The sequence below is a fragment of the Myxocyprinus asiaticus genome, chromosome 4, assembly GCF_019703515.2.
Source record: "Myxocyprinus asiaticus isolate MX2 ecotype Aquarium Trade chromosome 4, UBuf_Myxa_2, whole genome shotgun sequence".
In the NCBI taxonomy this organism is placed as follows: domain Eukaryota; kingdom Metazoa; phylum Chordata; class Actinopteri; order Cypriniformes; family Catostomidae; genus Myxocyprinus; species Myxocyprinus asiaticus.
In genome coordinates this window covers 44314250-44329881 of record NC_059347.1, presented here as the reverse complement: position 1 = coordinate 44329881, position 15632 = coordinate 44314250, and the positions used below count along the sequence as shown (strand labels likewise).

Below are 15632 nucleotides of genomic sequence, written 5' to 3'. Positions count from 1 at the left end.
TGATCTAGGAGAGAATGTGTGCTGAGAGCAATCTGCCTTTATCGGGATTGCTTTGCTGGTGATAAGCTTTCAGACACAGATCTGTTCATTTGATTAAATAAGTATTCAAGTAAAATGTAAGTCATTTTGAATCTTCCTTTTCCAATGCTAAATAATTATGTGCATGAGATGGGGAGATGTGGATATATCTGTTACGTGTATGTGCTTAAGATGACAGGCCAATATCAAGGAATCACTGATTTATTTATTGTTTTTGCTTTCTGGGATGTCTTAAGATTCTTTTGGCTGAAAGGAATGGAGAATATGTCCTGATGTTAGTCATTAATAAAGATGATCCAAGAAACAACACAAAGCTTTGGAGAAGTGCTTTAACCTCAAGAACAATAAAGAATATATATATATGTATATATGTGTGTGTGTGTGTGTGTGTGTATAAACTCAGCAAAAAAAGAAACGTCCCTTTTTCAGGACACTGTATTTTAAAGATAATTTTGTAAAAATCCAAATAACTTTACAGATCTTTATTGTAAAGGGTTTAAACAATGTTTTCCATGCTTGTTCAATGAACCATAAACAATTAATGAACATGCACCTGTTGAACGGTCATTAAGACACTAACAGCTTACAGACGGTAGGCAATAAATGTCACAGTTATAAAAACTTAGGACACTAAAGAGACCTTTCTACTGACTCTGAAATACACCAAAAGAAAGATGCCCAAGTGTCCTGCTCATTTGCGTGAACGTGCCTTAGGCATGCTGCATGGAGGCATGAGGACTGCAGATGTGGCCAGGGCAATAAATTGCAATGTCCGTACTGTGAGACACCTAAGACAGCGCTACAGGGAGACAGGAAGGACAGCTGATCATCCTCGCAGTGACAGACCACATGTAACAACACATGCACATTATCGGTACATCCGAATATCACACCTGTGGGACAGGTAGAGGATGGCAACAACAACTGCCCGAGTTACACCAGGAATGCGCAATCCCTCCATCAGTGTCGGTCTGTTCTCAATAGGCTGAGAGAGGCTGGACTGAGGGCTTGTAGGCCTGTTGTAAGGCAGGTCCTTACCAGACATCACCGGCAACAATGTTGCCTATGAGCACAAACCCACCTTCGCTGGACCAGACAGGACTGGCAAAAAGTGCTCTTCACTGACGGGTCGCGGTTTTGTCTCACCAGGGGGGATGGTTGGACTCGTGTTTATCGTCGAAGGAATGAGGGTTACACCGAGGCCTGTACTCTGGAGCGGGATCGATTTGGAGGTGGAGGGCCTGTCATGGTCTGGGGCGGTATGTCACAGCATCATCGGACAGGGAAGACATCCTCCTCCCTCATGTGGTACCCTTCCTGCAGGCTCATCCTGATATGATCCTCCAGCATGAAAATGCCACCAGCCATACTGCTCGTTCTGTGCGTGATTTTCTTGCAAGACAGGAATGTCAATGTTCTGCCATGGCCAGCGAAGAGCCCGGATCTCAATTCCATTGAGCACGTCTGGGACCTCTTGGATTGGAGGGTGAGGGCTAGGGCCATTCCCCCCAGAAATGTCCGGGAACTTGCAAGTGCCTTGGTGGAAGAGTGGGGTAACATCTCACAGCAAGAACTGGCAAATCTGGTACAGTCCATGAGGAGGAGATGCACTGCTGTCTTAATGCAGCTGGTGGCCACACCAGATACTGACAGTTACTTTTGATTTTGACCCCCCCTTTGTTCAGGGACACATTATTCCATTTCTGTTAGTCACATGTCTGTGAAACTTGTTCAGTTTGTCTGTGAAACTTGTTCTTAGTTGTTGAGTCTTTATGTTCATACAAATATTTACTCATGTTAAGTTTGCTGAAAATAAAAGCAGTTGAAAGTGAGAGGGCGTTTCTTTTTTTGCTGAGTATATATATATATATATATATATATATATATATATATATATTTATATGTGTGTGTGTGTGTGTGTGTGTGTATGTGTGTGTATATATTCCTTATTTTTCTTGAGGTTAAAGCACTTCTCCAAAGCTTTGTACTGTTTCTTGGAGGATCTTTATTAATGTCTATTTATATAATGTATATAAAACCAAATTTTATGGAGAAATAATCATTCGTGATCCAATGTTGAACCCACTGAATTAATTATCACAGCAGACACTACAACTGCCATCGGTCTGCTCGTGTTCCTACTGTATTTCCATTATACGCTGTTTAACTACCTTGAATAACCTGAGCGTTTTTAGTTAGTCATTGACGACCACGTTATTTTCCGTTTTTGCTCGGCTGCACATGAAACAAATGCGCGAAACCACCATTAAATATGTTAAGTATTAGTGGACAAGTAAGAATCATTCCGGTCTTATGACATCCAAAAGCATTGCGAAAGCAATTGATGAAGAAAAACGCAGTTATGTTTCTTATGCAACTTCTATTGGGTTCTCTTGAGAAGGCACGACCTTTCCTGAACAAAACTTTGCAGTTAAAGTTCCAGTGGCGTGTCCACACTCGACACTTTACAGCCTATACTAAAGACCACCCACTTCCTAGCCGATTGCATCTCTTCAATTATGAGCGAAGTCAATGCAGGAATTATGAAGACGCTGTATTTATGGTAAGCATCGTTAGGAAAACGAGGCTATTGACATTACACAGGTAAATAAAGAACATAGTACAGTAGCGTATGCTATCTTGGTTAATGGCTGCCTTTATATATGAAAACGAAATGTTATATCCACAGGGTTTCTAAGGCATGTTAAAACTTGCGTTTCAGTCAGAGTTATTTCATCCCCATTCCACATAGACGTGTTGTTGTGCAGGCTGTTTACGACCTCTTCCCCAAATGCACAAATCTATTCCTGGAGCGATAAGTTCATATGTCTGTTTAGATGGTTGCAGTATGTCAAACTATGTTTCAGGCACTGTTTTTGTAAGGACACCCTCCACCCTTTTACGTTTAATTCGTGTCTTAGGCTAGATGGCGGCATTTGAACTTGGGAGATTGTGTTTCTCATTGGAGTCCCATAATGTTACCTAATAATTCCCGGAAAAGGATGTATAGACGTAGTTTTCCACCTCACGCGAATGCATTGTTTTTTATTTGGCAAAGATCTCCAGAGGAATGACTGAAAATATTCAGGACTGACTCATTCTCTCACTGGTGTGACAGAGATTTGAGAAGAAAATGGTATGTTGTTGAATTATCTTAACTTTTTCTCTTCTTGGTAAACTTCTAATTCAGTGTTAAGTACTGTGTTTTGGAAAACATTATACCAGCTTATCTCCCTCCAGTCAAGAAGGACTTGGATCCAGGCCACCTTTTACAAGAGAGAATGTGTTAAATTTCTGCCAGCCTCACGTGATCATCACAGGTGAGCTTAAAAAAGTACTCATATTTTACACACTGCATACTTTAGCTATGCTAATATGTCATTATTAATCATGATCCATGTTATAAAACACCCTATTAACCCTTAAATTCATACCTCTGGTCTTTAGTGACCCGGGACATTATTCCATCACCTGACCCTCATCCATTTTTTGGAGTTGTGCCCACACCTCTGTAGAAATCCTAAATCTTTCACTTACAAACTGATAAATAATGTACCTATATATATATATATATATATATATATATATATATATATATATATATATATATATATATACACACACACACTACCGTTCAAAAGTTTAGGGTCACTCACTCATTCTTTATTTAAATTTTTTTTTTTTTTTTTTTACATTTTAGAATAATAGTAAAGTCATCAAAACTATGGAATAACATAAATAGAACTATGGGAATTATGTTGTGACTAAAAAAATCCTAAATAAATCAAAACTATGTTATATTTTAGCATCTTCAAAGTAGTCACCCTTTGTCTAGAATTTGCAGACATGTACTCTTGACATTTTCTCAACCAACTTCTTGAGGTATCACCCTGGGATGCTTTTTAAACAGTATTAAAGGAGTTCCCATCTATATGCTGGACACTTAGTGGCTGCTTTTCTTTATTATTCGGTCCCAGTCCAACTTTTTTTTTTTTTTAAATAAAATTTGAGTTTTGTAATTAAATAAATTAATATATTGACACAATTATATTTTTGTCTACAAAGCTAATTTCAAACATTTAAGCATATGCCTTCAGATCAAGAGGTTTTTAAAATCTTGAGAAACATTTCAGGTAAGTGACCCCAAACTTTTGAACGGTAGTGTATATATATATATATCTGGCTAAAGTACCAAAATTGTATAGGGTCATTAGAGATCCTAGGTATGTAACAGTGTCATTTTTTAAATTTATTTTCATAAGTCAAATTTGTTATATTTATATCTATATAAGTTTACACAGGCTATCTATTTTTTGTTTATTACAAGTCAAATATTTATAGAAATGACTACTATATCACGTTGATTTTCTGTGCAGTGTGCAACAATGATGAACTATCAGTATCCCGTATGCCTGTAAACATACGTACATATTATACTGTACTTGCTATTTGTTACTTAAGGTGGCACTGATGTTTCAGTGATTGACTTGATTTACATTTGACATTGCCATTCGAAGAAGAAACAACATGGAAGTAAACTATAGCAAGTACTACACATGAACAGTATGAAATGGCTTTTGTCATTTGGGTGTAGTATTAAAATTATGCAAATTGTGCATCTATTTAGACTCAGTAAGTGCCTGAGAAAATACATATGTGTAGTTTCTGTGTTATGTTTAGCTCAGTATGTGTTTGACAGCCAGTTACTTCTCATGAAATTTCAGTGTGGAAGTAATTAATCCTGTTCTAGATTTGTCCTAATTTTTTGCATAATTATCTTAAAAATATTTTGAAAATGTTACACTATCTGGGCATTTTGTAGATTTTGAGATTTTGATAGATATACAGTATGTGCCAGTTTTCTAAAGACCTGAGTATGTAGTGGGGTATTTGGTGAAATATCCATTCATTTAAGGGTTAAAGGATGAACATGGCAGTTCTTACTGTTTTGCAGGTGTTACCCAGTGTGTCAAGTATGCCAAAGCTTAGTAAGGTATTATTTATGTTTTTCATATGTACATACATACATCCTCTGCTTATTTAAAAAAAAATATGTATTTCTTTATTTAATATTATATATCTATTGATTGTTTTCTTTACCTAAAATATCTGTTTTGACTATAAATAGCCTTATAATAGTCTCATAACTGTGTCCTTCCTCCCCCTTCTTCTCTCATTTGTCTTGGCTCTTCTCACCTCTCATTCCTCAGATGTTGTTGTGGGAGGCTGATCGGGGAGCATGTGGGTCCCTACTCAGGCCTCTTGGGTCATGGCCCTGACCCTGATGCCTCTGGTGAGGAGGAGTGGTCTGTGGCGCGACACACCAGTGTCAGCCCCACTGATGCTTTTGGATCACTGGACTTCCAGGGCAGCACAAAGCGTACGTGCCGTGCCAAGGTTGGTGTACACAAGGGCTAAGTAAGTTTGTAGATGTGTGTGTTGTGACGATGTACAGTACATATTGGCCTGTAATTTAGGATCATACACACAGTATAATATAGCAGGTTCCAGATTTTACATTGGACAACTAGTGGTGACCCCGTACTGTACCAGAATTTCTTACTGTTCAAAAGTAAACAAAATTGTCCTGTAGATCAAAAATGTAAATGTATTAATATTACTAATATTAACATAATATTAATAAAAAATTGCAGCTGCTAGTGAACCCATATTTTGTGTAGTCTGTGTCATTTTCTTTCACCTTGCATAGGTTTGTTTATGGTTTTGTCATGCAACCTGTCCATGTTGGCTAGCTTCTACCAAGAGGTTAATTGGATGCATAGCCTTTGATGTCAACAATAAAAGAATGGGAAGCATTTTCTGCCTCCTTTTAAAAGTTGATTTGCTTACTAAGCCTATATATTTTTGCTATCCTAACTATGGACAATTATATAGTTACATTGTAACTGCAGTTTTTAATATGCTCTTTTCTCTGCAGTATGTGCGTCTTTCCTGTGACACTCCACCAGAGCACCTTCTCCAGCTGATGCTAAGAGAATGGCACATGGAGATGCCCAAGTTGGTGATCTCAGTGCACGGAGGGACAGATAACTTCCCTCTGTCTCCACGGGTGTGCCAGGCCTTCAGCGCAGGGCTCATCACAGCTGCAGAGAGCACCGGAGCATGGATATTGACTGACGGAATTAATACGGGTTTGTATGTGGGCTGACATTGGTGTCTTTGGAATGCTCCTAAAGGGATAGTACACCCAAAATTGAAAATTTTGTCATCATTTACTCACTCTCATGCTGTTCCAAACCCATATGACTTTCCTTCTTCCATTGAACACAAAAGTTGATGTGCAGAATAATAGCATAGGTCACCATTTACATTTATTGTATGGAAGAAAATGTAATGAAAGTGAATGGTGACTGAGGGTGTCATTCTGCCTAATCTCCTTTTGTATTTCATGTAAAAAAGAAAGTCAAAGGGGTTTGGAGCAACATGAACATTAGTAATTGATTACAGAATTTTCATTTTTTTTGGTGAACTCTCCCTTTAACTTGTCTTGTTTTTCTTGTCCATCAAACTATTTTCTACAGCAGAGGTTTTCAAACTGGGTTCTGCAGACAAAAAAAAAAAAAACATTAGAGAAAATAGTAAAAAGTAAAACAAAAAGTTTTTTTTTGTTTTACTACAAAAAAGTACAATGCTTTAGTACAATGACACTATGAAGGCCAATTATTTGAATTTTGCCAACACTCCCCCCACCTCACCATCCTGAACAGCACTGTGGCAGCAGTGGAGTCATTCAGATTCCTGGGCTCTACCATTTCTCAAGACCTGAAGTGGGACATCCATATAGACTCCATTGTGAAGAAGGCTCAGCAGAGGTTGTACTTCCTTCACCAGCTGAGGTAGTTCAGCTTGCCATAGGAGGTGCTGATACAGTTCTACTCGGCCATCATTGAGTCTGTCCTGTGTACATCTATAACTGTGGTTTGGTTCAGCCACCAAATCCGACAGAAGGAAACTACAATGAATTTATTTCTTATTGGTGCCCCCTTGCCCACCCTCCAAGACCTGTATGTCTCCAGAGTGAGGAAATGTGCAGGTAGAATCACTCTGGACCCCACACACCCTGCCCACTTCCTCTTTGAACTGTTGCCCTCTGGCCGGCGCAACAGAGCACTGAGCACCAGGACATCCAGGCACAAGAACAGTTTTTACCCTCAGGCCATTTTCCACATGAACAATTAAACTGCCTCAGGACTCCCCCATAGTGCAATAGTGTAAATACCTATCTCATGTACATATGTAAATTCATATATTTAATTCAATAACTGTACATACCCCTACCTTGCACATATACATTACCACTTGCACATGTACATACACCATTCTGTTATATGTCCTGTTATTTGTCTGTTTATACTCTTACCTTGTATTATATTCTGTGTCTCACTGTAATGTTTTGTGTGCACTTGTTTCTCCTATCACCAAAAAAAAAAATATATATATATATATATATTCCTTGTGTACGTGAGAACACTTGGCAATAAACTCATTCTGATTATGATTCTGAATTTTTCTTTATAATATCATGTTTACTATTTTTCTCACACTGGGAGTCCCTTGCAAGGGGATCATCATATTTGGGGGTCCTTGGCATCAAAAAGTTTGAAAACCCCTGTTCTAGAGTACATGTTACAGGAGAAATGTAGAGTACATATAACTCTCTGTTATATGTACATGTGTTTGCTCTGTTTATCTTCCTGTACTTTATTATGACCATATTTCTTTTTCAACCAGGTGTATCTAGGTATGTCGGTGATGCTGTGAAAGTATATGGTTCACATGACCACAGGAAGAGGAATGTTTTAGGAATGACACCCTGGGGGATCATTGAGAATAATATTGACCTTATTGGCAGAGATGTGAGTTTAATAAAGAAAAAATTGCAATATATGTACTGAATCTTAGTGTAATAACTGTGCATTCATCAGTATTCTTAAGGGCATTTAAGATTCCTCATGAGCAGCATAATGATTTTTTTTGTCCTATGTCAGGTTTTGAGACACTACCAGGCTCTTGGTAATCCTCTGAGTAAACGTGCCAGTCTCAACGGCATGCATTCACACTTCCTCTTAATTGATGATGGGACTATGGGTAAATCAGGCTGTCAGATAGACCTGAGGAAGAGACTGGAGAGGTACATACATTTGCAGAAGATCCACCCCAGTAAGTGTCTGTAGGATGTGTGTGGGCCTGTGTAAACTACTTTTTAGTAAAAGGTATATGTTGAATTATATATGCATGTTTGTGATCCTGTCTGTGCCGTATTTGTGTGTTCATTTTAGGGTTGCCACAGCATGTGCCTTTGGTGTGTGTTGTAGTAGAGGGAGGCCCTGCGATCCTCTCTGTAGTCCTGGATTATGTGCGTAGAGCTTCTCCTGTGCCTGTGCTGGTGTTTGAGGGAACAGGCAGAGCAGCTGACCTCTTTGCCTTAGTACACAAACAGACAGCTGTAGAAAGGTACACCTCTTCCTACCTGAGTATAGGAAATATATGAATTTGTTTATTTTGGTAATGTTTGAGTGATGCAAAGGTCTAATCCAGTGCTCTGGTGAGATTCCTGGTGCTTTTCAGTGTGTTATGGTCATAAATGAAGGCTAATTGCAATTTAAAAAATAAAATTAATTTGTTGTGTAGTCGCATATGTATTTTTTCCAATTCCTGATTGATATGTAATGAACAACTAAGTACATTTTGAAAACATTAATAACTAGAGTTATTCCACAATAATTTTGTTATTTTATTGTGTAATTGCAGATTACTTACATTTGTGTATTTGCACTTCCTTTTTGCTCTATGTTCCCCATAGAAAGTTAGATTCTGATATTAAAGAGGATTTCCTGTTGCGGATTCAGGAGATGTTTTGTGTGGAGAGACCAGAAGCCATTGAGCTCTTCAACATACTTATGGAATGCATGGAATACAGAGAGGCTGTAAGTAAAAAACCTCAAAGCTGAAGTGTGTAACTTCTTCAGTGTTAAAATACTTTCTCCTGTTCAGGCTAAATATGCAGAGACAACTATAAGTAAGCCATTCATAGGTTAATTTTCTTGAAAACTGTAAGCACTGTATCTCTTTGGTGTTATGAAAATTCCTCTGTATTTTTAGAGCGACCCATCTCAAGAGAGACAACAACATTAACTAGACTAATGGTGTGAGTTGGGGGTGGGACTATGTGTTTGTGGCAGCAGAGCGGCGTGATAGCTGCGCGATGTGTGCCGCGGCGCCATGCCCATCTCGGGACTCGAGTCTGAAGCCAGTGCTGAAGCAGTCTCATATGCATCAACCCGAGCGGCATGACTGCCACTGAGGAAGCCATGTGCCCCAGGAGCCTCTAGAAGTGTTTCAGTGGAACCGCTGTCCTCCGCCTGAATGACTTCAGGCAGTTCAGCACTGACTGTGCGCGCTCGCTTGTGAGACGTGCTGTCATTGAGACCGAGTCTAACTTCATGCCGAGAAAAGAGATGCTCTGAACCGGGGAGAGCTTGCTCTTTTCCCAGTTGACCTAAAGCCCTAGACCGCTGAGGTGCCTAAGCACCAGGTCCCTGTGCACGCACAGCAACTCTCGAGAGTGTGCTAGAATCAGCCAGTCGTCGAGGTAGTTGAGTATGCGGACGCCCACTTCCCTTAACGGGGCAAGAGCTGCCACTGCGACTTTCGTGAAGACGCGAGGGGACAGGGGGAGGCTGAAGGGGAGGACCTTGTACTGATACACCCGGCTGTCGAAAGCAAACCGTAGAAAGGGTCTGTATCGAGGTAAAACCGAGACGTGAAAGTACACATCCTACAGGTCTACCGCCGCGAACCAATCTTGATGCCGGACGCATGTCAAAATGTGTTTCTGCGTTAGCATCTTGAACGGGAGTCTGTGTAAGGCCCGGTTCAGAACTGGCAGGTCCAAGATTGGCCGCAACCAACTGCCTTTCTTTGGTACAATGAAGTAAGGGCTGTAAAACCCTTCCCCCATTTCGGCTGGAGGGACAGGCTCTTGCGAAGAAGGGTCGCGATGTCCGCACGCAGGGTGGCGGCATTCTTGCCCTGCACTGAAGTGAAGCGGACGGCGCTGAACCGTGGTGGGCGCCTGGTGAACTGAATCGTGTAGCCGAGTCGGATGGTCCTGGCCAGCCACCGCGATGGGTTGGAAGGCGTTAGCCATGCATCCAAGCTAAAGGGACAATCATGTCTGTGACGTACCTGGTGGTGGGGCCTCGCGGCGGGGAGGAGCAGGTGACGCCATGTCGAGGAGTGTTACTTAGTCCCGAGGTGGCTGCGCTGAGGGGGACCTCAAAGCACTTACCATGCTTTGCGTATCCGGCATAGGGCAGGTTAGCGACTGAGGAGGAGGACCTCTCAGGTCATCCTTGAGACTCGTCACAACCGGTTGGCCGTAGGTATAGCACAGCCGGGCGCGTGAAAGCGGGGGACTGCGTTTGCGGGGCCCTGGCTGCGAGTGCTCAGTGTCTGGTCGCCGTGACAACAGCGGTCGTGAACACCGATTATGTGACCCAAGGAATGAGGAAACCGCTCTTTTTTTGACAATTTGGGTACCGCAGCCCATTCATCGCCAGTGCGCTCTCCGATGCAGCGATATAAAACTCATCCTGCTCGCAGGCCCTGAAAGAGACGTCAAGCTGGCCATGAGGCGGGCTGGTCTCATTTCGGAACCGGACGGGAGCAAACGAGCGTGCTGGGGAATGGGAGGTCCGCGGGGAATTACCCGGCGAGACTGTGCCCATTGAACTCCCCAAATCGCCTCCAGCGCCAGCCGGGCTGGCCTCATACTTATTGGTAGAAGGCGCAGCACGGGGGCGGCTAGAGTGGCTTTGGAAGAAGGAAAGCCACGACCGCAACGTTGCCATGGTCATATTCTCGCAATGAGAACATGAACCATCCACAAACGCTGCCTCAGTGTGATCGCTACCCAGACACGTGAGGCAGCGCCCGTGGCCGTCGGAGGCGGAGAGATAATGACCGCATCCAGGAATCACACAAAGACGGAAAGACATCTTTATAAAGACGCGTCTTTAAAAAGACGTTCAACGTCAATGTGTGTGCTCTAATAGAGAAAATATACTCTTTAGCAGGAATATACACTCTTTTAGCGCTGTCGAAGCGCCCAGGGGTGAAATCTGCACTCGTCGTGCAGAAGGAGAGAAAGCCGCTGGAAATGCGCCATATATCCAACAGCATACGCTTCTTAAGAGGTGAATGGAACAGCAGTAGTATTCAGCTTGCTGATAGTACAACCGCTCGGTTCCGAAGAAAAAATCTGAATGAGAGTGGGCATTCTTGCTCCTTTTATACCCGTATGTCCGGGGGAGTGGCATGCAAATTCCACTTGCCAATTCTCATTGGCCTTTTCTTAAAAGAATAGAGGTGTTCGGGGCTCTCAAGAGCGACCCCTAGTGTAACTACATCGACACAACGTCGAGTGAGTGACAGAAGGGGAACAGACTCCTCACAGGTCCTAAAATAGCAGCTGCCAAAGACCTGCATTGCTGCAAGAGGATTCTTGGACAAACAGAAAACTTTAAGAATACAACAATTATTTATGTAAAAATAGTCATTTGGAACATTCTAAATGTCTCTAAATCATCTCTAAACTACATAATGTGCATTGTGACTGAAACACATTCCTATTTCAGGTTTATTCTCATTCACGTATGTCCAAGTATTTTGGCTATTAAGTTAACATGCTGTACTAAACTAATATAATGCAATATCATAGAGGAAATGTATCCTCTATGATATTGCAGCAATTATCCAGATATGGAATGAGAATATTAAGCAAACTGTTATCAACTCCTACATGCCAACTGAATAAAATAAGGCAAAAATAAACGTTTCACATAGTGTTTAGTGAGAGATATGATTGATTCAAACACTAAAAGTGGTTGTTCTGTATATGTATTATTGTATTACAGTTGTAAAAATAAAGTCTTAATTAACATTATGGTTATTTAACATATTGAGATATTATTATAAACTAAATTGTAGCATTTGGTTACATTATGTTTTGTGATTTCTCATACCTTCTTTATTTAACATCCATCCCTTGTGTACTTTTGGCCTCTAGCGGGTGAGGCTTTTCAGACAGATAAACAGCAGCACAGGGCAGGGAAGTACAGTACAGCACCGTGAATGTTACCTGCTAGGACAGTTTATTTTGAACGAGAGGGGCAAACGGTTATGGAATTTAATGCGGGAGTACAATACCGAGCTGATGTGGATTGATAGAAGGGAGAGCCCGTATGTGCACGCGATGGTGCAAGGAACTGGACGGCGGGAAAAAAGATCGCAATGTATGTAATTGTAACTATATCAGATATTATTAATAAAACATGGGAACTCGTTCCATGGGCATTTTATGCCCCCATATTTTGGATTTCGTGGATATTTTTGCAAGTAAACAAGATATCCCCACATATATGTCAAACTACATTGTGATAATGTTTGACACAGTTAAAACAATACCTACCTTAAAAACAAGTGAAGTTTGATCAGTGGTTAAACGTGTTTAGATGGTTTCCTTGTACCTGAATGAACTGCTCCTTTCCAGAATAAAATGAAATATGCAGAAAATCACCATATTACAGTTCTTGTATAGTGACAGGGCAGAAAGTCTTGGAGAAGCTAGAGAAGAGAGGACACCGGCAGTTTATGTGAGCTGCTGTGCTCATGATGCTGTGCCCTGCGGGCTTCCGTCGTGCCGCACACAGCGCGTATTAGTTTATAAACAGATTTAGCGCTTATAAATTTCTTCTTCCCAAAAATTCTGAAATATTATGTATATTTTTGTACTTTGTAATTGTGGTGAAAAATAATTGTAGCGAAGTTGAATACTTCATTTTTAATCAACTATTGTTAAGTACTATTATTTATTTATACTTAAAAAAAAAGTTGAAAAATGTGAAAATTGACTCAAGCACTGTCACGAGAGTAGTTGTATTTCATTACTTTCCACTTCTGCTCTCAAGAGATAGCGATCGTTTAGGAAGTTCACTTGCAGATTTTAATCGGCTGTTCAGGAAATATCATCCTAACTCAATTTTAAACTCCTCACTCTTTAGCGAAAGTTGTCCTCAAAGTTCTAAACCCTGAACAGAATATTCAGATCCCCTTTTGTGTTTATACACTTTATTTCTCTCTTCCCATCTCTCTCTCTCGCTGTTTCCTCTTCATCTGTCTCTTCCTCTCTCCTCCTACTTCTCGGTAAACAGTGGTTGTTTTGTGTGATAAGATGCCTGCTGTGGATCGGCCTCTATCATTACGCCGAAAGCTCCGATGTTAAGCTTCCATCAAACAGAATGTTGTAGTTCACCACACCCATCCTGCATCTCCAAGCTTCTAAATTGAGAGAGAACAGAATAATTGGAATGATGGTGCATGAAATGTATTTCCATATTAATCGAGTTGAAAGGATTAATTTGGTCCCCAGGCGCTCAGATTCTTTGATTGGGTATGAATCACTCATGTGAAGACGAAATGCCAAAGGCATGTAAAGAGAAGGAACATCTCCTCTGGGTGTTTTATAGAGTTACATGCATTTATATTATTGGCATGGGATGCTGATGGTTTCATACTAACACCAACAAAATAAATAACTGCTGGCTATACTGAACATGACACAATGGCAGCACTACTAGTTTGCAAATCTGTTTTAATGCTGGTCATATGTGTTTTTTAAAATAAATTTTTATGTGCAGTATTTTAAATCCTTTTAAAATTGGCTTTAAAGGAATATTCTGGGTTCAATACAAGTTAAGCTCAATTGACAGCATTTGTGGCATAATGTTGATTACCACAAAAAAAAAAATGTTTTGACTCATCCCTCCTCTTTAAAAAAATCAAAAATTGAGGTTAGATATGGAAGTGAAGGGGGGGCCAATTTTTTAAGGGTTTAAAGACAGAAATGTGATGCTTATAACTTTATGAAAGCAATTATGTTAATTATCCTGTTAAAAATTGTGTATTATTTCAGTTGTGAAGTTGTTTAAAAGGTTAGTTCACTCAAAAATGAAAATTCTCTCATCATTTACTCACCCTCATGATATCCCAGGTGTGTATGACTTTCTTTCTTCACCAGAACCCATTTGAAGAAAAAGAGAAAAATATCTTAGCTCTGTAGGTCCTTAAAATGCAAGTGGATGATGATCAGACTTTTGAAGCTCCAAAAATCACAGACAGTCAGCATAAATGTCATCGATGACTCCAGCGGTTAAATGAAAGTCTTCTAAAGCGACACAATCGCTTTTGGTGCAAATAAGATCAGTATTGAAGTGCTTCTTATCTCTAAATAATCACTTCCGGTCAGCAGCGGTATGCACGTGTGACGTAATCGCTTTGGCATGTGAGACACGTTAGAACTGACGCACGTGCGACACACCTGGAAAAAGCAGTGCTGTTTACCAGTGAAAAGGAGGAACGCTGTTCAGAAGCTTTGTTGGTTTTGGTTTAGATCTATATTTGTATCTGTTTGTTTTTTTTACTCATAATGGTGCGTTTGTGTGCTTATCCTGGATGTCTCAACCGAGAGGAGAACGTGAGATTACATCCATAACATGGCAACGCAAATACATCACATGAGAGACCACGTGAACTCAGCACTCTCATGGAGCTTACCAGAACCGTTGGTTTATAGTTACTTAAATATTTTTCTTTTTTTGCACCAAATGTGATCGTATCACTTTAGAAGACATTAATTTAACCACTGGAGTCGTATCGATGACGTTTATGCTGACTGTCTGTGATTTTTGGAGCTTCAGAAGTCGAATCACCATCCACTTGCATTTTAAGGAGCTACTGAGCTAAAATATTTTTCAGTATTTCTTCAAATGTGTTCTAGTGAAGAAACAAAGTCATACACACCTGGGATATCACGAAGGCGAGTAAATTATGAGAGAATTTAAATTTTTGGGTGAACTATCCCTTTAAATTATTTTAACAGTCATTTTAGGTTTTTCAGCATTACGTCTTCATGGCAACAAAGTTGTAAAATTGGATATAACTTTGCAGAAAAAAGGTAAGTTAGTGATTTTATCATACTAAAATCATGTTTACACACATATTGTTTACATCTTGTGGCAATACTTTTAAAACAGTATTTTATCGTTCAAAAATTGGCCTCACCGTAACCCAGATTTCTGCTTTTTTTAAAGAAAAGGAGGGATGAGTCTAAATACATTTTTGTGGTAATCAACATTATGCCACAAATGCTGTAGATTGAGCTTAACTGTATTGAACCCGTAATATTCCTTTAATTTGACTTTCATTGGATTTTATTGAGGTTTTATCTCTGAAAATGCCTTTTTATATTTTAGATCAGCATTTTTGATTCAGAATCTGAGGACCTTCAGGAGGCAGATGTTGCTATTCTGACTACATCACTGAGAGGTATAGAATGTTGCTATGACATTTTTTAATGTTAAATTAAAAGAACCAAATTCTACACTTGTAGAGTTATTTTACTTATTTTTCCCCTGGAGTCCATGGTAACCTTTACAATAAGGTTCTATTTGTTAACATTAGTTAACAACATTAGTTAACATTAGTTAACAATGAACAATACTTATTAAGCG

General features: G+C 40.0%; 1 protein-coding gene across 5 annotated transcripts in view; it reads left to right on the top strand.

The window, feature by feature from the left end:
• The first annotated feature begins 2444 nt into the window (after nt 1-2444).
• LOC127439568 (transient receptor potential cation channel subfamily M member 6-like) overlaps nt 2445-15632 on the top strand; it is a 37679-nt gene continuing 24491 nt past the window's right edge. For 4 of the 5 annotated variants that reach the window (XR_007896992.1, XM_051695731.1, XM_051695734.1 and 1 more), the window contains exons 1-11: nt 2445-2602; nt 3098-3175; nt 3280-3359; nt 4994-5032; nt 5250-5436; nt 5978-6191; nt 7792-7916; nt 8049-8220; nt 8340-8514; nt 8864-8987; nt 15375-15447. Coding sequence is in view for 4 of the 5 variants with exons in the window: in XM_051695731.1 (XP_051551691.1) it covers nt 3173-3175; nt 3280-3359; nt 4994-5032; nt 5250-5436; nt 5978-6191; nt 7792-7916; nt 8049-8220; nt 8340-8514; nt 8864-8987; nt 15375-15447 (1192 nt within the window). In the remaining variant the exon portion in view is untranslated. Of the gene's footprint in view, nt 2644-3097; nt 3176-3279; nt 3360-4993; nt 5033-5249; nt 5437-5977; nt 6192-7791; nt 7917-8048; nt 8221-8339; nt 8515-8863; nt 8988-15374; nt 15448-15632 lie in introns of all 5 variants that reach the window. The other variant, XM_051695732.1, reaches the window with a different exon arrangement.